Raw genomic sequence first — 25,186 nt, 5'->3', positions numbered from 1 at the left:
ATATTTCATAAAAGTTTTTGAATAAGACGAACGGTGATGTGCTAAAAAGTCAACGGTGTCAAATATTTAGAAACGGAGGGAGTATATTATTAGGAAAAAAAATCTACAAGGAACAAGCTAGAAAAGACTGTTATAAATAACAGGAACTACCACAGTACATCTCTCGATTTACATCAAATGCAGTTATAAGGACTGTCATATAATCTGAGTCTCCATATTTTGATCTTAATGGTCCATATGAGTTGCTACAAGATTATACTCCACTATAAAGTTTTATCTCTAACAAATACCCTTGGTAAGGAACAATCAATTTCTTTTTTTTTTTGGGGGGAAAGGAACAATCAATTTCGTATATCTAGATCATCTCTTTTATTTTCATGTGGCTTTTATGATATTGTACGCTTTGTATTTACACAATCTGTTGGTACAAATATACAATGATGTGAGCACTAACTTTTCCAAGCCGTGCTCCTTTCTAATTTAGGCACTCATTGCATGTGCCGGTCACGTTCCAATGGATTTGGTTACAGTGTTTCGCACTCCAAGGTTTGAGGCTAAGCTTAGCTGCTATATGTGCATATGGATAATTAACTCTTAATTACTAGTACTACTATCATTATGCCCACATGCATCCAGGTAGTGGTAATCTCCCGTTGACCGTCCCCCTTTCACCCTTTGACCGCATCAGCCCTCATGAAAGGAAGAGCTGCATGTGGTCCCGGGGTGGAGCTTTGGGTGTGGGTCCCACCTGATAAAGAAATGCAAAAGAGAATGATGAACTGATGGTCCCTTTGCTTGACCACATTGCCCAATTCCCATATTTATCAACAGTACAGTTGGGGAGAGAGTATTCATGATCAGATCCAGCTAACGTCACTGTTGACAAAAGGCAATTCACTAATCTGGTCAGGGACAAAAAGAGAGATTTGGAGCAGTTGGTTTATTGTGTTACCCTTGTGCTTGATCTTTTCTACCTCTAATTAACCATCTTCACCTTCTTCATATGAGTCCATGCTAGCTGTTGTGTGGCGTTTATCTTGATTGTTAAAAGAAAGAGATACTCTAGTAAAAAAAATCAACTTTTACATACGGATATTTAGATTCATAGTTGATTTATCCAAAATCATATGTATAAGTTGGTTTATTTTAAAACAGAAGGAGTATGTGCTAATTATAGTCAGCGATAGAAAAGAAAAGAAAACTTAATTAACCTTTTCTATGGAAGTAAAGGGACATTCTTGTAGTAACAAAAGAGGAGGAGGCTACTAGGCCAATGCTCCAATAGAAATGAAATAATTGATTGTGACACTAGTTGAAATGGATCGGGTCTTTTTTTTGGACGGATGGAGTATGGCCATAGGAACAGCAGTGTGTTGCATGGATGGATGCATAGCGACGAAGCGTTTGTTGATTCGTACCAAAACTAAATGTGTTTTTGGATTGGACTCAAAGCTGTTCGTTGATTCGTGTCATTGCAACGCAATGGCCACTAGTGACCTTTTCTTGTCCATGGGCGAGACAGCCGATGGCTGCCTCGGCTCTCATTGTGCACGCATAATTTTCTTTCTTTTCCATCCAATCATTCCAGCGGCAGAGGCTTCAAAAGACGCGCAAGGAGAATGTTCTGCCCAGCGAGTACTACTACTCCATAGCATAGAGTGTGCAGCACATGATTAATCATCAGATTAAGCGAAATATATCTATCCTTTCGTCAGATTAAACAGTCTCTAACAGTCTCGATAACAATTGAGCAATAGCAATACTACTACTAGTAGGCCAGGCAATGCAGCTGCTGATGATGATCAAGCAGAAATGCTGGAAGAAGTATAGAGAGAGATCAGTGAGGACTTCGAGGGCTGGCAGCTGTCGGATGAAGACAGCCAATGTGGGGCCAGGGAAACAGTGCCTCACTCGCTCAACTCGCAGTCTCACCCAATGGTATAGCCAACTAACTTTAAATCATCTATACTCAATTTAATAACTAATTTATACAATAATTATCTATAAATATATACTTTTTTCGTCCCAAAAACACAACCTAAGATGGGATAGAACATATTCTAGTACAACATATCTCAATAGACCTCGTTATAAATCTGTTGCCACGTTGTTCTTCTCTCTTTTTTTTATCTTCTCGATATGTATTTAGCTGATTTATAGTCTGCTACCCCTCCGTCCAAGAATATAATAAGTTTTAGAGTTGGACACGATTATTAAGAAAGTAGGTAGAAGTGAGTGGTGGAGGTTTGTGATTGATGATTAGTAGAGGTAGGTGGAAAAAAATAAATGATGAATGATTGTGATTGGTTGGGAAGAGAATATTGGTGGAGAGTTGTTATTATATTTTAGGATAAATACTAAGGGATAAAAGTTATTATATTTTAGAATGGACGGAAGCATACTGTATACAGCTGCAGGGAGAGGCATGCATCAGTCTATCTTCGCCGTCTGATCGACCAGTCACCGCTGCGAGTTCTTCTCCATCATCCTTTCTTTGCTCTGCCGCTGCTTTTGACCGAATCTTGACCACCTAAGAGCGGTACAATAAAAGGCTATAAACTAGCTATAATCATATATCGAAAAGAAAAAAGAAAAGAGAGAATAAATCGGCCTGTAGATTTATAACTAATTGTAACAAAAACTCTAAGACGTTACGTGTGTATGAGGGGTAGAATCGTGTATTAACGGTGTAGTATATTTTTATAGTTAGCTATTATCTGAATAGACTATTAGATTAGCTATAGATAATTTGAACCACTGTATTATTAAACTTGCTCTAAACAAGCCTCAGCTTACCCTCTTTGGCTCTTCCACGCATTTATTATAGCTAACTGAACATCAGTTATTGAGTCACCTATATGCAGGTACAACGTCTTCCTTTCCCTAATATCTGTACTGTTGATTGGTCAGGTAATGCATCCGATCCGTGCGAGCGACCGTACTGCTGCTATTCGGATGAGCCGATAGTTATTTGCACGATCATTTTTAAACGCATAAGCTAACACCAAAATCCTCGAGAATTTCACATAAAAAACAACACTAACCAACCAATTTAGCTACTTTTGGTGTTTAATGCCAGTGCTAAATGTAAATCTAACACTGAGTTTGAAAGTGAGTTTCGATTTTACTACCCACTTGTTTACCGGGAGCACGTTTTGTAAACTATTAAACAATACATTTTCTTTTAAAATAATCTATATAAAACTCATTTTTTAAAAAATAAATTTTTAAATCTATAATAGTACACCCTTCGTCCAAAAATTAGTTTATTTGTAGGTTTTATGTCTAACGTTTGACCGTCTATCTCATTTAAAAAAATTAAAAAATTAAGTCACGCATAAAGGATTATATATATTTTATCACATAATAACAATAAAAATGCCAAATTATAAAAAAGATTTAAATATGACAGGTAATCAAACGTTAGACACACAAATTTATAAATAAATTTATTTTGGAACGGATGGTGTAATAATACTCCGTCCTGTTGCCTCCTTGGGTGAGTATCCGAGACGTCTCACAATTTTTCGTGCGTGGCTACTAAAACATTGCTAAGGGCCAGTTCAGTTACAAAAAACTTTTCCAAAAATATCACATCAAGTCTTTGGACATATGTATGAAGTATTAAATATAGATAAAAAGAAAAATTAATTACACAGTTTGCATGTAAATCGCGAGACGGATCTTTTTGAGCCTAATTAGTCCATAATTAGTCATAAGTGCTACAGTAACCCATATAACTTTTATACACACATACTCCCTCCGTCCCAAAAACATCTTATATGAATTTTTTTTTATAATTAGTATTTTCATTGTTATTAGATGATAAAACATGATTAATATTTTATGTGTGACTTGTCTTTTTAATTTTTTTCATAATTTTTTCAAATAAGACGAACAGTCAAACGTTGGACATAGAAACCTAGGGTTTGTCTTTTTTTTGGACAGAGGGAGTAAACTTCTAACTTTTTTTTTAACTCCCAACTTTCTCCAAACCTCCAACTTTTTTCAGGAAAACACAACTTATTAAGATATGTTTAGTATTAGACTGTTTTTTTTATAAAAAACGTGTGGGAGTAGTACTAAACGAAGACGGAAGCGCGCACACACGCGACGTGGTGGTCGTCAACCTGTCGTCGTCGTCGCCGATCGATCGACAAGCGTACGTACGCCTACGCTACGCCCCCGCCGCGCAACCAACCAAAGAAACCAACCCCCCGACTGCAACTGCTACCCGAATCCACCAGAGTCATTGCGCGCGCGCGAGAGAGAGGAGGAAAAGCAAGCTTAGGTAAGGAGCCCGAGAAAAGCAACACACACCACCACCTCACCTCTTTTTCTTGACGAGGGAAGAAATCAAGAAAAGGAGGAGGAGGAGGAGAAGGCGGCCTCACGTTGCGGAGCGAGATAGGCGGGCGGGGAGGGGGAGCTAATGGGGAACGTGACGTCGTCGGTGGCGGCGAGGCTGGCCTTCTTCCCGCCGGAGCCACCCACGTACGAGCTGGTGGCGGAGGAGGGCGGCGGCGGAGGAGGGGTGGTGAGGATGACGGGGGTGTCGGCGGACGCCGGCGTGGAGGTGCACGCGCTGCCGACCAAGGGAGGGACGCGCGTCGTCGCCGCCTTCTGGCGCCACCCCTCCGCGCGCCTCACGCTGCTCTACTCCCACGGCAACGCCGCCGACCTCGGCCAGATGCTCGGCCTCTTCCTCGAGCTCCGCGCCCACCTCCGCGTCAACATCATGAGGTCACCCTCTCTCCTCTCCTCTCCTCCATTGCTCGCCTTGTTCTTTTCTTGCTTCCACTTCCAACTTCTGAACCTGCATTTGCATTTGCATTTCATTATATGCCTTTGCATTTGTTGTGTTCTTGCCTGCTAGATATGCTGCGCTCTATGGCTCTACTCTTCATGCCTAATCAGTATCAAACTTTCAATTAGTCTTATGATTTAGGATCAATTTTGTAAATACTCCGTTTTGCAAGCTCCGATTTGGCGGGCACTTCGTTATGTTTTTTTTTCCTCGCTTTAATTTGAAAGAGGATTTGATTCGATCTTTTTTTAGTTGGTGAGCCAACTGTGTTGAACAGTAATGTCATGGCGTTCAGAATTGTTAATTGACCTGCAATGCAAAAGATTTTGCTTTTTTCTTTCCATTGTTCTTGTTAAACCTTCTTTGAGGGGTTGAATTCGCACCTGATTAAGCTTCACCTTCAATGTTAGGAACGAACTGCTCGTTTGATTAAATGACGACCACTCCTTTCCTGAATAAATGCTTTGACTTCTGCTTTTATGTTTAGATTTAGTTTCTTGGATATCCTGATGGCCTGACCACAATTATGGAAGAGTTGAAAAACAGATCGTTTCTTCCCTCCGTTTTAGATTTTAGTTCTTGCCAGGTTGCCATCCGACGAGGTTAAGACTGTACTTTTTTTTGGATGATTCATTGTACTTTATACTGTCAGATTCTGCTCCAATGCAGATGCATGCTGCTGTGTGTGATCTGCTGCTATTGCTTTCGAATTCAGTTTCAGCGATTCTAGTCATTTGTTAGAATTGTGGCATTTCTCTAGATTGGGGAACTGGGGTAAAAAAATTTTACGGCATTGTTTGTTGCAGTTCTCTTAAAATATACAAGGATTACAGAGCATCATTTTTGTAAGAGAATAGTGCTTGGCATCTTATTCTTATAATACTGTTATAACTGTTTGTGGCATTTGGATCGTGGATTGATAATTTGCATATAGTCTTGCTGTGTGGATAGAGTAAAAATGTATCATGAATAATTCTGCTATAAATTATTTCGGATGGAGTCCTGTCGAACTTCACATTCAAATGGTATCTATTTCACCTTTTGGGGATCCAGTTGATGCCTGCCTTTTAACTTTAAGAACGAAAGAATTTCCCCTACTGGAAAAGTTGCTATTTGATCCTCATGGGATTTGAAATTTATTTCCATCAATAAATATATAAAACATGGACAATTGTGTCAAATTAATATCATGACAATTTTCCTTTGATGGACATGACCAATATTGTGTGTTACATGTGACTGAACTTTTTACTTGGTTTCGTTCTGCAGCTATGATTATTCAGGATATGGGGCCTCTACAGGCAAAGTAAGATTCTGAATTCCTCAGTGATTTTAAGAGCTCAAACTTGATTCTTAGGTTAATTTGCAGTAAACTTGTCTTCTTTGAATAGATTGTCACCTAAACTTTTTTGTGATCATGATGTCTCCTGTATGTTTATGCCATATTTTCATCAATGACTCAAGCGACAATCTTTGGATTGGATTGTTTCCCTTGCTTTTTTCATAATCAACATCCTGTTCTTCTATAGGTATATGGGCAGCTTTTCTCAAAGCAATTATTATTAGCCATTCTGTCTTTCTTGGCCTCATCTGGAATAGGACTTTGGCAAATGGCTGTTTAGCCTTTTTCAATTTTACTTTCATTATGAATATCGGAAAAAGTCACACATGCTTTCTGCTATTCTCGACCATGATGGCAACTTTGTTCTGTTAGTCATCCTTTTGTCAAAGTTGTTATACCAAGGGACCATCAACCCCAACTTCTAGGTGATTGATTATCGATCCCTACTTGAAGAACTTGGTTAAGTAGTACTAGCTCATAAAGTGGCATGTGTGCTTGTTCAGTTGTTCCCATATGTGGCACATGGTTTTGTTGATTAACGAATTCTTTCTGATGATCAGAACGAACGATAGTAAATGTTTTCCTTTCTACGAACTTACAATAAGTAATTAAGCTAGGTAATTGTTCGCCTTGTGGAAGACATACCTAATTTTGTTCCTTTTCTTATCATGTTTTCTGCTTCAAAAGCCATCAGAATACAACACATACTGTGACATAGAGGCTGTTTATGACTGTTTAACGAAGGTGTACGGGATTGAACCAGAGGATCTAATCTTGTATGGACAATCAGTTGGAAGTGGACCAACATTGCATTTAGCCTCGCGCTTGGAAAAATTAAGAGGGGTTGTCCTTCACAGTGCTATACTTTCAGGCATTCGGGTTCTATATCCGGTAAAAGTAACACTTTGGTTTGATATCTTCAAGGTATGTCTGGAACTCTGGACCATGATTTCAGTTTGCTTCTAAAACGACTGTCATTTACCATCCTAATCTGGTTACTGCTAACATGTCTGCAGAACATCGACAAAATAAAGCAGGTTGACTGTCCAGTGCTGGTTATACATGTGAGTAGCTTGTACCCTTTTCATTTCTGATTCAAAGCCTCCTTAGCTTTTCATTGATATTCAAGTCTGAAATCATCTTCAAATTTACTTTTCAGTATATATCTCATGTCCAATTACTAGTTACAGTTCAACAGAAAACATGCTAAGACTTTATTAAGTTCTGAGATAGTTCATTGCTGCTCTCAACTGTTTTTTTTTTCCCCGGTTGGTGTGATCAGAACTCAGAACTTACCTGCTGAATGACAATGGCAGGGCACAGCAGACGACATCGTCGATTTCTCCCACGGCAAGCGGCTATGGGAGCTCGCGAAGGAGAAGTACGAGCCCTTATGGGTGAAAGGTGGCGGCCACTGCAACCTGGAGACGTACCCTGAATACATCAGGCATCTGAGGAAGTTCATCAACGCGATGGAGAAGCTCTCCAAGGATAAGACAGCCAAAGCGCCCCAGTTGGCGCCGTCGTCCTCGAACAATAACATGACCGAAGTAAAACACAACAAGTGCTTGAGATTCGGCAAGAGATGAAACTGGAGAGCAGCTGATTCCATCGTTTTTAGCCGTTGTCACTTGTCACAATCTACTAACCGTGCAATAGCTGTCGTTGCTCCATGATCGTATGGAGGAAGAAGAAGAAGACGAAGAATCTGACAGGGAAGGGAGACAGCTTATGTGAAGGAAAAGGAGTGTGTTCTGAATTCTGATGCTGCACAAGAATGGTCAGTGTGAGTTTCATCAGATTGGAGAACAGATGTATACTTGTGGGTAGCAGCTTGGATGGAGAAATGGAGATGCGATGAGAAAGTGTTAGCCGTGAGCTGAATCGAGGGGAGCTTAGTGGAAGCAGGAGATATGTAGTAGCAATGTTCTGTAGTTCAGTTTACGAGCCCTCTGGGGTTCTGTTTTCTTACTTATTATTATTCAGTTTGTACTATTAGCTGCAGATGTGCAAATGCAAAAGAAGGGAATCGATTAATTCGAATTGATTGCAGAAACTCAGGTACCATATGCCTTTGAGCGACTCTTTCTAGATTTAACATTGTTTCAAGCAGCATTTACTCCCTCCGTCCTATTTTAAGTGCAACCATAAGTTTTTGATTGTCCGTCTTATTTTAAATATATTTGTGCCTAGTATTTTAAGCAAGACAAATGATTAAAGTAGGAGACGAAGAGAGTACGTTGTCGTCATCGAAATGCAAGAAGCAAGGAGAAACGGCAAAAGCTCATACCGTCAGAAGTGGACTGGTATGACGATGTTGGCCCATGTATTGTAGACAGGCAGCCCGAGAGCAGTATGGGCCGTAACGCGATACCCACGAACGTGCAGGTGCAGTGGTGCACCGACAAGTTGGGCCGGCCCACTATTCTTCTCCGCGCACGGCGAGGCAAGTTGGAAGTACGTGCCGGGCTGGGCTGAGTCTGCAACGGGCGGGGACCTCACGCTCGTAGCCCGGCCCCGGCGAGCCGCGACGTGTCACCACGACGGAAAATACGATTGATTTTGCCGCAGAAATGCAGAATGCGTCCTCCTGACCAACATGTACTCCTAAGGCCTGTTTAGTTTCTAACTTTTTTTTAAAACTTCTAACTTTTTCATCCCATCGAAACTTTTCTATACACACAAACTTCCAACTTTTCTGTCACATCGTTTCAATTTCAATCGAATTTCTAATTTTTATGTGAACTAAACATAACCTAAACTGGTCACCAGTGCTCGGAGGGAGCCGCAGGAACAAATCATCATTACGCTATCATATATGCACTGCCAGACTGCCCCTTGCATTTGCTTGCTAGCATGCGTACAACAATATACAGTACTTCCTTTCCTTTAAAGTCGTTAGACCTTTTCTTTTTTCTAATAAAAAATATTTGATTTAATAAAATTACAGTAGTATTTTCAACACAAAATAAATATATTGTCAAAATATATTCAATGTTAGATTTAATGAGACTTATTTAATATTTTAGATGTTGCTAAATTTTATTATAAACTTGATCAAACTTAATACAGTTTGTCTAGAAAAATTCAAACAATTTTACTAGCTAGTCAGTCGCCAGCTCGATCGATATCTCAAGACGATATATATGTGCTTATTAATTGGTTGAGGACCGTACGTTCTTCGACGATCGATTCGATCTCTGCTCTCAAGATTTCCATGTGAGGAGAAGAGACGAACAATTGCCGACAAAGCTATGATGTTATTGCCACGCACGCTTAATTCTTACCCTACGTACAACCACATTATATACCACTTCCGATCTGAATGCACACTGCTGCATGCATATATATATATATATATATATATATATATATATATATATATATATATATATATATATATATATATATATATATATATATATATATATATATATATATATTTGCCTTCCGTTTTTGTTAGTCCTGCCTTTGCTATGTCGTTCATGCACCCTGATTTGTACGTACCCGGGTACCCGGGATCACCAATAATATTCGTCTCAGAAAGTACTTGCTATATATAGTCCTGCTTATTGATGTTCTTTTGGTTAATCTGGCCTAAGGATATGATGCGTTCTAAACTCTAAAGTGTCTATGGATGATTTGTGAAATTGCGTTGTTCATAACAATTATTTGATGGCATGAATGAATGAATTCAATATTGAGTGATGCTCCGGTGCTTTCTACTAGTAGTATTATACTATCGATAGAAATGATATGATCCGTTTGTTATTAAGGGTAAATTAGTAATTTACTAATACATTGACTAGAAGTAACTTTGTCATTTATTTTTGGGTGAATAGCTAATTTAGTCCCGCAAATTTCACCGAAGGCACAATTTGGTCCTTCAGGTTTTATTTTATCCACATAGGTCCTCTAAGTATTTGTTTTGGCTTAAAATCATCCTTGGGCCCACTTAATATGCCATATGGATATTTGTAGTCAATATTTCCATTGCAAAATGTCCGTTTTGCCCTTAATTTGTATGCAACTATACATTAGAAAAGGGAAAATCAAAATAAATAAACAATATTGCAGATGTATTTCCCATTATTTCAACATATGCACATGAAACTTAAACAATGGCTATCGTATACACCTGCAAGTACATAATTTATTTTCGTTTTACATAAATTACTATGCATTATCTATAAAAAAATCATTGCATGCAATTTTTTCTCTTATATATGTGAATGAGGGGAGTATAAGTGTCATTTATCAAGAGAGTTGTTGGTTATGTTTAGCCATGTGGCTTCTAAGTAAGTTCAAGGATAATTTTGAACTAAAACGAAAACTTGAAGGACTAATATGGATAGATTAAAATGTCAAGGACTAAACTGAGCCTCAGATAATTAAAACTTGGAGGACCACTTTAGCTATTTACCCTTTATTTTTTTTTCCGGCTAGATTGATGTGTGGTCATTTATTGCGCTAGCATTGCTCATATTCCATTGAAAAAGTACCGTGTTTATTATAAACTTTTTTAAAAAAACATGTCCGTGATAACATGTAATCGTTAGCTAAAAAGAAATGCACCCTAATGCATAGCTTGAATTGCTCATCAGTTACTGTATGTGCCAACACGTTGTACGTAGCATGTGATAAATGACATGGCAGGCACATATCTTTGATTTCTTTTTTTTTTTTACCACTGCTAGCTGTTCTTTCTTCAGACGCCACGGCCGCCGTTAATTAATTGATTCTACAACTTGGCATGACCTGTGTGATACTCCATAATCTTACAGGATCTCATGTGTTAGGACTATGTGATCTATCACGACAGCGAGTGCCTATATATAAGTGATCGATCTCTCTATGATCAGCGTAGGATCCCAAAGCTCCAAACCTAATAAATTTGCAAGTGCTAGCTATCGATCTAGGCCAAATCTAGCTAGCTAGCAGCATGGAATATATAGTTTATGACAAGCTGGTGGTGGAACTAAAACAACCACCAAATCAAAATTCAAAATTACTATTCCACCCTAAAAAGACTTTAATTAGCCTTGCAACTTTGTCCCAACTTATATATTGATCCTTGATCGATCTGGGAATGGAAGAAGTTGTGTTCCTAAATTAAGAGAGCAAGTTTTATAGTGAATGTGCTACCTTAATTTTAGCCATGTCATATACTATACCTATCTTTTATCATACAGCTTATAAATCGTTACCAAAATTGAATTGTAAAATTTAATTTTGAAATTGATTTTGATGCTATTGAGATTTATTATTTCCATCTCAAAAGAAAAGTTTATTTTTATGCATTGCCTTTAAAGTCGCTATGACATATATAAAAGTGATGCTCATAAATAAGTTTTTATTAATAAGCTGTATGAAAATAATCAACATTATTAGGCCAACCCATGACAGCCTTATGTTCACTTTCACACTATCTCACATTCGTTGTGTGCTCTTCTTTGGAGATTATATATGTAGATTGCCTCTTGTATAACTAGTGACTAGCTCATAGTCTCTCTCATCACTTTTCTTCTGGAGTAGATCTCATCAAGTACTTATCTTATGCGACACTTTTAGACCAACACATATATCCTTATAGTACTTGCTCTCAGTATCCCTTAACTACCAATTTGCAATATTACTTTTCTTACTTTCTCCATCCCAAAATATAAGACACAACCATATTTTTCAATGTTTCATAATATAAAGCACGCATGATGCAATAAACTAGCACATCTCTCTCCTCTTTAATTATTTCTTTTTCAAAATCATCCACCCTCTCAAAATCTCTAATCCCATTGGGTGTATGCATTGTATTTATTGGAGTTATCCAAACGAAAGGTGATAATAATTCTTTCTTGGTCTTTATATTGGTGTTAATTGCACCATATAATTTAAGATGTAGGGTATATGTGTTTATGTGTATTTGTGAGGGGCGCACTTACCCTTACGTAGGGGTGGGCATACAACCTGACCGAAAATTTCAGTCTTGGTCTTTTGGTCATTTCGGTCTTTGGAATGTGAAGACCGAATTTCAACGCAAAAATGTCAGGACTGACAAATTCGGTCTCGGTCTCGGTCCTGACCGAAATTCAACAACATTTTTATATATGCAAAAAAATAGTGAAAAATGCCAACACAAAAATCAAAAAAAGAAATTGTAAGCACATATGAATAAAGACTCTTGTTAGGTTGCATGCTTAGAAGAAGTAGGGATGTGAAAAAATTAGAGTCTAGTCCTATTGAACTTAGTGGATTTTATGTTGCATTTAAACATTTTTTTAATTCAGTCTTTTCAGTTTATTCAGTTACCCGAGGAGACTAACCAAATTGATCGAAAAAAATCGGTCTTTGACTGTCTAGGATCGAATTTCTCGGTCTCGGTCTTTTCGGTTCAGTTTTTTTTCTGCTCACCCGGCCCCTACCCTTACCACTAATTTGTTGACCAATAGCTTGCAATTAAGTTTCTTTTATAGAAAGAGTACGTACGTAAGTCGGGCTTAATTAATTAATTAATTAATTATACAGCTATTTCCTCTGGTAGCATAAACAAGCCGTGTGTGACTTTTCTAAGTTAACATTATACTCTATAAATTTGACTATCCTTTTTTTTTGCGGGGATAAAAATTTGACTATCTAGCCCTTCGATATAAATTTTAGAAATTACATAAGTGTAATACTATGAAGAAATCTCTCGTTATGGTAGACTATATATACATCCATTTTTCTTCAGATACCTGAAATTTATATTTTTAATTATGTTTATATATGATCGATCAAAGTTAAACCAATATTACCTTGCGTTCTAAAACGGTGCGTGCAACGCACAGACGAGGGACATGTACATACTGCAGGTAGCATGCGCGTCGTACATATATATACTCCTGCAGTACCAATATTGTACCATGCATGCAAGCGTGCGTTTTAGCGTCGCAGTTAAATGCTAATTATAATTAAACGAGTAATATAGGAACAAGTTTTATAGCAAAGGTAGTTGACACCTTCAATTTTATCTATAAAAGGTGGTATATACAATACATCATCTTTATATTACCTCTGTACTGTAGCACACTAACCCCAATAATTTTATTTTATTTGTTTGTCCAATTCACTTTTTTTTCTTTTTTTTAGTTGTGTGAAGATTGCCCCTTACATGATTAAAGGTGATACATATATTTTTCCTCATTTCTCTTTTTCATCTCACCACTTAATCTTATGTGTTATTTTTAGATGTAGAGTATGGCCATGTTTAGATTTTAACTTTTTTCTTCAAACTTTCAACTTTTCCGTCATATCAAACTTTCCTACACACAAATTTACAAATTTTCCATCGTATTGTTCTAATTTCTTTAAACTTTTAATTTTAGCGTGGAACTAAACACAGCTTATATTACGTGCATGTTGATGGGTTCGACCTTGCATGAAGGGCCCAGATCAATAACTAGAGTAGTAATTACTTCTGGGATGGATCGATGGTCGGCCCCTAGCTAGCTCTTAAATGAACTTTCGATGGAGAGTGAATTAAATGCAGATCGATCAGAAATTTACGCGCAAAGATTGGGTGTAGATCGCATTTGTCGTACGTGAATGCAGCTTGTGCCCTCCATCCATAAATTCTCAAGTGATCGATCCAAAAATATGTAGTAAGAGGCATGTATACTACTCCCTTCATTCAAAATTGATCTGCATATAATTTTTTTAAGGTTATTCTTAAATGATCTATATATTTGTGTTTATTCATTAAGTCTATTCGTTATTGGTGCATTGGAGTAAATGGGCATTGATGCATGCATCCACACAAGTATTTATAACCCACATGCAATATCTTGATTTTCTATTGGCTAGAAAATAGTGTGGATGATGCATGCATCAAGTTTGTTGCTAGAGTAAATATAATATGAGAGAGTTATTAGCTTTTCTTGGTCTTGGTGTACCATCAATTTGGAATGGAGGGAGCAGTGTTTACAAACAATTATAAATAATTCAGTCAAAAAAAATTATAAATACGAGTAAATTAAGCTAGCAAAAGCAGGTCCAGATCATATCGATCATTGGCCGGCATGCAGCCGGTGGTGTACGTACTGTATATATATACACACATGCATGCGTATATGTAGTTAAATAATTGAGATCGCGTTCAATTTTGAAATGGTTAGGTAATATTGAAACATGCATGATTGAGAATCATCGCATAATATTATAGAAACATATATAAGAGCGACGTGCATGCGTATCATAATAAACATAGAGCTTCTCTGAAGAAAGCAGATGAAAAGCAACCGTCCACTACACGCGTACGTATATACTATGTACACGCGCAGGAAAAATGGACTTCGGTTCGAATCGTGTTCGCGTGCGACGTCATCCACACAAAAAGAAAAAAAAATAAACATGGCAATGCAATTAGCATTAAATCAACCTACTCTTTTTTTTAAAGGAAGAATTAATAAAAAAAAGGCAAATATTAGGAAATAACCTAATATCAAATAATTAAAAGGGGTGAGGCTCCGAACCCAGATAGTCTAGCCACCACCTTGTGGAACTAGTCGGAAGACCCTTGAACATTTTTCTAAGGAAGGATTAATCGATCGATTAATATATGCCACATGTTTTACGTGCACCCAAACTATACGATTTTTGAGAAAAAAAACTTTTATATGTGAATTTCGACAAAACTAGTTTAGATCTATTCTTTAACTTCATAATGTTTAATCCATTCGTTTGTGCTCTCGAATAGTGATCACATACATTATTCAATCATTTAGCTATTTGGAAGAAAAAAAACCCCACTAGAGCTGTGTTTAGTTCACGTCAAAATTAAAAGTTTGGTTAAAATTGAAAGTTTGATTGAAATTGTAACGATGTAATGGAAAAGTTAGAAGTTTATGTGTGTATAGAAAAGTTTTTATGTTATGGAAAAGTTGTAAGTTTGAAAAAAAAAGTTTGGAACTATGACTGGGCCTAGCTACCTTAAGATCTGCACTTAAGTGAAGCTGACTAAGATGCCTAGTTAATTAAAACCATTTATCAGTATACTAATTATCATCAGGGCAACAAGATATTCAGACGTCTAGTAGAAGTTTTCCACAGTAATTAAACACCACCTGGCATCATCAACTAATTAACTGTCTAATTAACCACGTGGCCGGCAGCGCCGGTTACATATATATATTAATATCGCAGAATGCATGCATGCATATGCCTTCTAGATATCCATAAAGGAAGATTATAATGACTTCATACGACGAATATTATTCTTTTCTTACGTGGCCTGTGAAAATGATGTGAATATTTCCCTGCAGAAAAAAATGCTGTGAATATTTTTTTAGTTACCATATGTTTTGTGAACTTCTATACGCGTGCTCCATGGATCGGAGAAAAATATACTCCATTCATCCTTAAATATTTGACACCGTTGATTTTTTTTAAGTATATTTGACCATTCGTCTTATTCAAAAACTTTTGTGAAATATATATATACATAAAAGTGAATTTAACAGTTAATCAAATGATAGAAAAAGAATTAATAATTACTTAAATCTTTTGAATAAGACGAACGGCCAAACATATCATAAAAAAGTCAACGACGTTAAATATTTAGGGACGGAGGGTGTATATGAAAAAATTGGGCGTGGATGCATGCATGGGATCGATCGATGACATAATGTTTGGTCACCACTCACCAATCACACAAGCTAATTAAATTAAATGCAACCATCTTCTCATTTGTTTGTTGGAAGCTATAAACTGTCGGTAAACGTTGCATCATGCGGGGGAAAAGTGTGAGATGAGTACTTTAAATATGTTAATTATTACTCGTCTCAAAATATAACAATTTATGTATGAGATTAGATCCAACCTAACACTATGAATTTAGTTCATAGATTGCTAAATTTTGAAGCGGGGAGAATATTAATTTAGTGTTATCATCGTACTATTGGGTGCTCGCGGATGTTTATGCGACACACAAGTCATGTATGGCATAAAAAAAGGAGTTTGCTAACGATACATATATGTATAGGTTATAGGTTGAACACGTTCTTAAATTAGTATAAAAAGTCACCTTTAATAAAAGTTAAAACATATATATTACTTCCGTTTAAATTACTTGGTGTTAAGCCAGTTAATTTTTTTTATCATTGACTAATAGAAATTCGTGTATAGTTTATGAAAGTACTTTATATGGTGATGAATATAAAAGAGTACTTAATTAGGGTGCGTTCTTTGTTGGGAGTTCCCAACTCCCTATCATGGTTTTCCGTGCGCACGTTTTTCAAACTATTAAACGGTACGTTTTTTAAAAAAAAGTTTCTATACGAAAGTTGCTTAAAAAATCATATTAATCAATTTTTTTTAAAAAATAGCTAATATTCAATTAATCACATGTTAATGCAAATATCGTTTTGCGTTCCGGAGAGGAGGTATCCTAGTATATTTTATTTCATACTTCCACGTGAAGTGAACACATACAATTTCTCGCATTCAAACGGGCTTTAAAAAGAAGTGAACAGTAAATGTTGACCCGTATTGAAGGTAGCCATGTATGCCCCGCTGTCACAATTAACGGTCGTAATTAAGCATGCAAACACCTGATGCATTATCTGACTTAAATTGATGTGGGCCAATACATATACTCCATCCGTACTAAAATATGAAAAAAAAATAGGTGGGTGTGTGACTATAAATCTTAACAGAAAGTCAAATCAGATTTATGATCCTAAATATATTACATTTATATAAAATATTTTATATTTTAGGAGAAGGGAATAATATATATATATATAGCTTACGTGAATGCATATGACGCTTGATAGTTCATCGCCGGAAGCAACGTGCAGTGAGTCATGGACGCAAAAGTTTTCAACGTAGCAGGTTGGATCGAGTACGTGGCATATATAGGCAGTGAATTGTAGTACTGGCTCACTTTATACCGGCACGTCCAGTTTTCCCCTTTTCACGCAAAAAACTTCACGAGAAAGATGAACAAAATGACAAGAAACCCACACATGCAGCTATTTACAAATTACAGTCTCCTCTCTCATGTCCTGGCAGTATATGAGTGTAAACACTTATTAGTCCACATAATTAATCCATTTGCAAATACTAAGCTTAGTGTAGTACCATCTTTGCCTTAGTGTCTTTAAATGTTTAACCGTTCAATTATTAAATACTAATTAACTATTGTTTATTGTATACAACCTCCTTTTTAACGCACATAATTATTGTTTATTTATACTCTCTTCTTCTTATTCAATACTATTTACTTTTTCTCCATCCTAAAATATAAGAGATTTTAAACAGATGGAACATTTGATAGTTAAATAAATTTGTACAGAGAGTCTGTCCAGATTCATAGTACTAGAAAATGTCCTATCTATTTAAAATTCTTCATATTTTGAGATATGGAATATATTTTAGGATGGAGGGAGTACTCATTGACTATACCTTTTGCTTAAAAAAATGTGGGATCAATCAACGGTTGAGATGGTCAAACCCATGGGTCAACCAAGGGATGAGATGGAAGGAGAGTCCGGGAAACGAGGCATATGCCCTCCTGCTACTGCTGCCTCCGCTTGTCTTGTTGGCCTTGCAGAGTTGCAGGTTGCAGCAAGGAGCAGCAGCAGCAGCAGCGCCATGGGGACGTGGGTGGCAGACGAGACGACAAAGGGGGCTGGCTGCGCGCGAAAAACCACCGCATCGACACCCCCACGACCCCCCGTGTGGCCGCCCCCACCGTGCGCGCGCGCGCGCGCGAGCACGGGAAATAGAGGTGATTTGTGTGTGCGCCGCTAGGGGTGAAAACGGTCGGAAACAATATCTAAAACTACTATCACTTTAACCGATGATCGATTGTTTTTGTCATTCTAATTATTTAGTGGAGATGGTAATACAAGATTGAAATGATTTAGAATTATTATTTTATATAGGGTTAGAATAATATCGTATGGTGAAGTGAGCATAACTCAATTGATTAGAAACCGATTCACATGAGTTCAAGTCCTGGACTTGATATAGATGCTTGTATTTACGTCTAATTATTATTTTTCAATGTGTGACAATATACACGTGTTACTTTATCAATCCTAAGTTATATTAGTCCAGTCTTTCAAAGATGCTACTCCATCTATAAAAAAAAATGCTCACCACTCGTAACATAAAGATTAAGAAAAAAAATTAGGGCCAGTTTGGTTTGTGACCAATGTTGGCCTTACCAAAATTTGGCAATTTTGACAAGTTTTGGCATGCCAATTTTTGGTAAGGCCAACATGTGTTTGGATTGAAGCCAAATTAAACTAATTTGGCTATTAAAATGGCCTATGTTATATAGGCATGTCAAAATTTGGCTTCAATCCAAACATACACAATTATTGTTAAGGTTGCCAAAAAAATTGGCAAGCCTAATTTAGGCCTCAAAACAAACTGGCCCTTAATCATTCTCATTGGTTGGATCGCATTCATGCATACAAGCAATATAATTGAAGAGCTCGATGGTTTAAAACAAACCAAATTTAGAGGATCGAGGTGCTAGTTAATATATATACGCATATGTTTTATATTATGAGGCATGAAAAAACATGATTGTACATTATATTTTTGGATAGAGGGAGTAATTAAATTAGGATTTTAAAGATGCTAATAAGGATATGATGTGTGTTTATGAGCGTCTTCGTTTATATCATGTTTTAGAAAATGAGACCGTACAAAAAAGCACGCTCGGTCGGTCGGGCATTTTCGTGACAATCTTCATCTCGTAATCTCGTTCGTGTGCGAGGGAGTGGTGCCCCCTTCCAATCAATCATCCAAAGCTTTAATGGATGGTTATTAAAAGCGTTAGTAAATGGCGTCAATTAAAGGCACGCATTTAAGGGGAGTTTTACTTTGGGGTTAATGGTGTTTTACCATTAACTACTTGTAGATCCAGAGATCAGGTCGTCTTTGTTTGCTCCATTGGATGATTATAATTTGGGGCCCAGCTGCAGTAGTGGTATACCGTGTGAAGAATCTAAAGTTGTTAAGGCAAGCATATGTCTTCTGTTCGTGTACGCTTCTCTATAATTACTACAGTATTTTTATACAAGCAGTAAATATGTATATGGTATTATACTGTTTGGTGGTACTCCGTAGGGGCCAATGAAAAAAAAGGGAAGAAATAGAAAAAAAACGTATAATTCTAATAACAATTGCATGTACAAAACAGAGGATTATAAAATATAGGAGAAACACAAGAATAACCATTTCATTGAATCACAGGAAAAACACAATAATCTTATAAAGGGATAGATTCAAAGGAAAATTTCTAAGAGGTTGAAACTCTTGCTAAATTTTCTTCACAAAATCTTTCTAGGATTATTCATTCTATAGGAATTTTAAAGCATACAATATGATTCAATCCTTTATTTTAAAGGGTTTCCTAGGAAATTTTCTTATAGGGTTGGAATCATCCTAAACTCCTACTCTTATATTTTTTTTTCTCCAAATCAAAAGGCCCTCAATGTAGGAGTACAGTCACTGTGCGATACTATTCATTTGTGCGTGGCAAGTTGATACTACTAGCTTGCAATGCTATATTCACTTGTGTGATCGAGATGTGTCTCATCCGTTTCCACAACTCTTAAAAGTTTGGATCATTTTAATCAGAAAATTTGTTCCAAAAAAATTCTCAAAAAAATAATGATATTTTTTTTAAAAAAAGTTAAAAATGAGATACGGAATTGTCATATGGAATGCCCATTTTCTACTAATTTAAGGCCTCAGAAAAAAAAACATTACTACTAGTACCAATTTAACATGTTCATGGAAAATTATTTTTTGCCCCGTCCAATTGATACATGAGATACAATACAAAATTTACAGACGCAAGAATTTCGCCGGTGCGGGGTAGTACATACTACAGACTACAGAGGGATGGCGTTTCGTCTGTAGCGATCGGTTGGAGCTTGTGGATGAAATGGGCCCCAATTTCTGTTGCCCTCCACCATTTTTGACCCCTTAAAATTCAGACAGATGGACAGTCTACTTACATTCTCTCCCTCATCTTCTTCTCCCTTGAGATGTTCTTGCTGTTCTTGCTCCAATCTCCTCTTGTTTTCTTGCTGGGAGTTGTGGTGGCTGCTGCTGCTGAGCTAGGAGTAGTTCACATGTGTGTGAGCTGAAGCTGAGGTTGGTTGCTTGCTTGCTTGGCCATCTGGAACAGTCAGTGTCTCTGCTTTTTTCCTCCCATTTTTTTAGTTTATTTTTTTGGCTGCAGAGAGAGAGAGAGAGAGAGAGAGAACTCTGCTTTCTTCTCCAACTCCCTCCCTTTTGCTTTCCCACCTCTTTGCCTCAATAATGATGGGGTGGTGGAGATGGTGGTGGGTTTGGTCCTGAAGCTCCATGCCCACTCTCTCCAGCTCTCTCCTCTCCCTGTCCAAATCCACCACCAGCTTCTTTCTTTCCATTTTGCTTCTCCCTTTCTCTTTTCCTGTTCTAGTTGGGGAGCAGCAGCAGCAGCAGGAGCAGTAGTAGTAGGTTGTTGGTTTTGTACCTTTGGGCTCTTTGCCTTTGCTTTCTTGCTGGGGATTGGGAGGCCTGCCTTGAAGCTGAATCCCAATCTTCCCCTGCCCACATCTGCTTCCCAGCATCCTGCAACTTTGGTTATAAGGTGGTTGGTTTTTGTTCTTGATTTGCTTCATCGATTGGGAGGTTTCTTGCTGTTCTTGGGTTTTGTGCTGTGAATTGGATTGGGAGGTTTTTTGTTGCCATGAGGGCGGCGGAGGAGAGGAAGGGTGTGGTGCCGGCGGCGAGGAGGAGGGACCAGTTCCCCGTCGGTATGCGTGTCCTCGCCGTCGACGACGACCCGGTGTGTCTCAAGGTGCTCGAGACCCTGCTGCTGCGCTGCCAGTATCATGGTAAATACTTCTTCTTTTCTTTTTGCAGTTCAGTCTTGGTTTTTTTTTTTGTCTTGGAACAGCAATATCAATTCTTACAAATTTTATTGTTAGATGTCTATATGTATGTTCTTCAGAATTTTGCCTAATGCTTTATGTTTATTCAATAAAATATTTCATGAAGTTATCGTATACTATATATGCTGCATGCAGCTACAGAGATGTCTAGTTGTAAATTGTTTACATGATCTGGATTTATGGTGTCATTGTTGATAAAAGAAATGCATGCTGCAATTTTTTTTTTTTTTGGGGGGGGGGGTTTAGGGTGAATTGTTGTTGTCGCAGATGCCTTCCTGTATCTTCAACAGCTATTCACTTGAAAGAGTAATTTTTGTTTTGTTTTTCCAGTGACGACAACAAATCAGGCTGCTATCGCGCTGAAAATGCTGCGGGAAAACAGGGACATGTTTGATCTAGTTATCAGCGACGTCCATATGCCAGACATGGACGGCTTTAAGCTTCTTGAGCTTGTGGGGCTTGAAATGGACCTCCCTGTCATCAGTAAGTCATGAATCTTATCCCTTCTCAGAGCTATCCAATAATCCAGTTCAACTGTTCTTGATAGTAATAGCCACTGTGAGTGAAGATTTTTCTTGTATCTGCAGAGCATCAATTCAATTTCAGTTTATTCAGCAAATCCTGAGCACTGTACTGTACTTATTTCCTTCTATGACGGGTAGGGGGAAATGTTGATGTTAACCAATTAGTAATTTCCTTGCAGTGTTATCTGTGAATGGAGAGACCAAAACTGTATTGAAGGGGATAACCCATGGTGCCTGCGACTATCTCCTAAAACCTGTTCGAATCGAAGAGCTCAGGAATATCTGGCAGCATGTTATCAGGAGGAAATTCAGTACTCGCGACCGTGCTAATCTCGATTTCTATGAAGAGTGCAACAAGCCACCAAATGCGGATTCAGACCATGTGCATGGCCATGTTACATGTGGATCACCTGATCAAAGTGGGAGGCCCAGCAAGAAGAGGAAGGAGTACTGTAGTGAAGAGGAGGATGAGGGTGAGGTCAATACTCAAGATATTGATGATCCCTCGGCTCCAAAGAAGCCGAGAGTTGTTTGGTCAGTTGAACTACACCGGAAATTTGTCGCTGCTGTCAACCAGCTTGGAATTGACAGTATGTTCTCACCACTGCCTCCATTTTGCTGTTCACAATTTTTTTATGGTGACTCATGTTACACCCTAATCTTTTCCTTTTTGGAGAGAGAGAGAGAGAAACGGCCCCATCGTTTGGCATATTGGAGGAAAAAACTAAACGACATATTTGCAAATGAAAAATAATTTGTGAATAAAACTTTTATATACGTGTTCTTAACGATCTAAAAGCAAAGGCTAAAAAATAAACTACGATGAAAAAAACCCCAAAATCAACTCCAAATTTAAGGTTGAAAATTCAATTTTTGGCTAATAAGCATAAGCATAAGTGAAAAGATGAGATTATAATTTTTTTCTATTTATGCAGAGGCTGTGCCAAAAAGGATACTTGAGCTCATGAATGTTGAGAAACTCACAAGGGAAAATGTTGCAAGTCACCTACAGGCAAGGAACTCATTTCACTATCTTCTATTTATTAGCATGTACTGGTAATGATGTAATTTGAATAGAACAAATCTGTACCACAGCTAGCAGCTATTGTAATTAATTGCACTACAAGTTTTTACTGTTCAGAGGAAACTATAGCTTAAGATAGACCATCTTTCAACTTTACTAAGGCCCTGAAGAAATATTAACCGAATTCAGAAGTTCTTCAATACCAATGAATTGTGCGCTGACTGTTTTACAATACTGTATTAAATATGGCTGATAGAAAGTCACTGTGGCATCCTTTATCAACACAGAGCTATTACACATTTAAGGCCTATTCTAACTTGAGTCTTGTGTACTTTGCCCCTCTGCTTCCAAGAGCAGATTCTGTAACAATTAAATGAGTGGCCTTTAAGTTGAGGAAAAGGCCGTACATTTTTCAGCACTTCTCTAAACCTTCTAGCAGATTTAGCAACCACATATATGGTGAACCAAAAACAAGTTCCGGTGCTATTCTGTGACTCATGCTGAGACACTAAAAGCAAATTGTTCACAGATAAACACTACAACTTGTTTGCAGAGTCTAATCTCAAGCTTTGTGTACCACGCAGAAGTACAGGCTCTATCTCAAACGGCTAAGCGCTGTGGCGTCGCAACAAGTTAGCATCGTTGCTGCTTTGGGAGGTAGAGACCCCTTTCTGCACATGGGTGGATTTGAAGGACTACAGGGTTATCAAGCTTTTACCTCTTCCGCAGCTCTATCATCTTTTACTCCACATGGATTGTTAAACAGTCCTAGAAACAATCCAGCAGCTCTTGGAACTCAGGGGGTACCTGCTTCAAAATCGATTCAGACTATGAGCGGAAGCCATACATTGAGCCATTCCATTAATGATGCAAATAAGTACCACCTTAGCTTACCAGGAAACCAGAAAGGAAACTTGGGACAAGGTTTGGCAACATCGCTTGGGCAGACCCAAATGCAACAGAAGTGGATCCATGAAGAAACCGATGATCTGTCCACCATCCTTTCTGGGAATGGCCTATCTAATGGTATGTCTGGCACACTCCAAAGTGTCACAAGCAGTCCTTTGCTGCCTCAAGAACTAGCCGAGTGCACACAAGCCAAAATTGTCAGTCAGCCATCAATTCGAACTTCCTCTGTAAGTTCAGAACATATTGAAGGCGCCGTTGGAGTTTCATCTGGTCTGCTTGAATCTCGTGTATCCCAGCAGAGTACTATTCCTTTATCAGGATTTTCCGCCAACGGGTTGCTAATCCATGGTTCGTTTAACAATACCTGTGCAAACAAATTGGGTGGTACATCTTCATCGTGTGCACCTGCTCGCTCTTCAAATGACCTTATGGTAGCAAGAGACACAAAAGGTGGAGCTAGCTCTTTTGGTGGCGCGATGCTTTTACCTCCAGATACAGAGCAAAAGTACTTGAATTTTGGAGGTGGAAACGGTTTGAAACAGAAGTTCGATGATAGGACTGCAGACAGTCTGTTTGATCTCAAGTTCGTATGGAGTTCTGTACCGAGCTCTCAATTGGCAAGCAACATTGGGGCTCATCATGCTATGAGCCAAAGATGGAACAATAGCAGTAGTAACAGTAGCAATATTGGTGCCAGAATGATTGGGCAAGCAACCTCAAGTGGTTCAACAGTTATCCCACAAATGAAGACAGATTTCCTCGTTTCGGGAGATATGGCGATGCCGAAGAACGCCTCCGATTTGAGCATCCCGAAACTTCAGAGCGAACTTAGCTCTAGCAGCTGCAGCTTCGACGGCCTTCTCAATTCCATAGTCAAAGTGGTAAGGATTTTTTCCTTCACCTAATTTTTTTTACCATGACATCCATATTAAGATTACACAAAAGTGACACATACCAGCAAACTTATTGAACCATTTTCGCTGATGATAAGACCATCAGAAGCAATAGTCATCTTGTTGACGGCGCTGTTTCGCTATCTGACACTCGATTTCCATGCAGGAGAAGGATGATGTTACCTTCAGCGACGACCTGGGGTGCGGCGATTTCTACTCCCTTGGAGCTTGCATATGACAGATCTCTCGTCTGCATCTGTGTACATGTCCCCCCATTGTATGCTGTGTACTAGCTAGCAGTGTTAGTTTGTGATGTAATCTAGTCTAGGCCTGTGTATCTATGTCAATATATGTATTGTAGTAGTAATCTGGAGGACGAGATGGGTTGCCAACTCGACCTAGAAAGAGAGACATTGATGGCTTGTATAAACCTGAGCTTACTGTCAGTTTCTTCTTCCTCGTCCTGGTTTGGCACAGACAGCCGTGGCGCGGCTGGATTTACATTTTAGGACATATATTTGGGGAGCTTCTTGGCTGTGCATATATGTTTGGATGCAGAGGCCGGTTTAATCTATTATCTAAAATAATTGGGAGCGAAACTGAAGTTGTAGAATCCGGTTAGGTCTCACGTATGAGTTAGCCTTTTAAAAACATGTCTAAATTTTCATCCACTATAATTGAGATACAAATTTATGCTATCACTTCATTTCTTTTTGAGTAAATTTTAAAAAACTGCAATTATAGTCAC

At 38.0% G+C, this 25,186-nt stretch overlaps 2 protein-coding genes across 2 annotated transcripts; both read left to right on the top strand.

Annotated features, from left to right (window-relative positions):
* The first annotated feature begins 4,342 nt into the window (after positions 1 to 4,342).
* On the top strand, positions 4,343 to 8,275 carry LOC4331009 (uncharacterized). The gene is made up of 5 exons (XM_015768129.3): positions 4,343 to 4,743; positions 6,077 to 6,113; positions 6,837 to 7,073; positions 7,166 to 7,213; positions 7,466 to 8,275. Exons 1-5 carry the CDS (start codon positions 4,433 to 4,435, stop codon positions 7,736 to 7,738), a joined length of 906 nt encoding a protein of 301 aa, XP_015623615.1. The 5' UTR covers positions 4,343 to 4,432; the 3' UTR covers positions 7,739 to 8,275.
* Positions 8,276 to 20,084: 11,809 nt separating this feature from the next.
* LOC4331008 (two-component response regulator ORR23-like) lies at positions 20,085 to 25,034 on the top strand. The gene is made up of 6 exons (NM_001401993.1): positions 20,085 to 21,031; positions 21,419 to 21,571; positions 21,792 to 22,202; positions 22,548 to 22,624; positions 23,221 to 24,426; positions 24,605 to 25,034. Exons 1-6 carry the CDS (start codon positions 20,884 to 20,886, stop codon positions 24,674 to 24,676), a joined length of 2,067 nt encoding a protein of 688 aa, NP_001388922.1. The 5' UTR covers positions 20,085 to 20,883; the 3' UTR covers positions 24,677 to 25,034.
* The last annotated feature ends 152 nt before the right edge of the window (positions 25,035 to 25,186 follow it).

The sequence above is a fragment of the Oryza sativa genome, chromosome 2 (genome assembly GCF_034140825.1).
Source record: "Oryza sativa Japonica Group chromosome 2, ASM3414082v1".
NCBI classification, from domain to species: Eukaryota; Viridiplantae; Streptophyta; class Magnoliopsida; order Poales; family Poaceae; genus Oryza; species Oryza sativa.
Note: the sequence above shows the minus strand (reverse complement) of the source record. Positions and strands in the feature narration are given on the sequence as shown.

Excerpts from the sequence above, each read along its gene's own strand:
- LOC4331008 (NM_001401993.1), top strand. The coding sequence starts at position 20,884 with ATGAGGGCGGCGGAGGAGAGGAAGGGTGTGGTGCCGGCGGCGAGGAGG. Across the intron at positions 21,572-21,791 it reads AATGGACCTCCCTGTCATCA|TGTTATCTGTGAATGGAGAG; the intron begins GTAAGTCATGAA and ends ATTTCCTTGCAG. Across the intron at positions 22,625-23,220 it reads ATGTTGCAAGTCACCTACAG|AAGTACAGGCTCTATCTCAA; the intron begins GCAAGGAACTCA and ends TGTACCACGCAG.
- LOC4331009 (XM_015768129.3), top strand. The coding sequence starts at position 4,433 with ATGGGGAACGTGACGTCGTCGGTGGCGGCGAGGCTGGCCTTCTTCCCG. Across the intron at positions 4,744-6,076 it reads CTCCGCGTCAACATCATGAG|CTATGATTATTCAGGATATG; the intron begins GTCACCCTCTCT and ends TTCGTTCTGCAG. Across the intron at positions 6,114-6,836 it reads ATGGGGCCTCTACAGGCAAA|CCATCAGAATACAACACATA; the intron begins GTAAGATTCTGA and ends CTGCTTCAAAAG.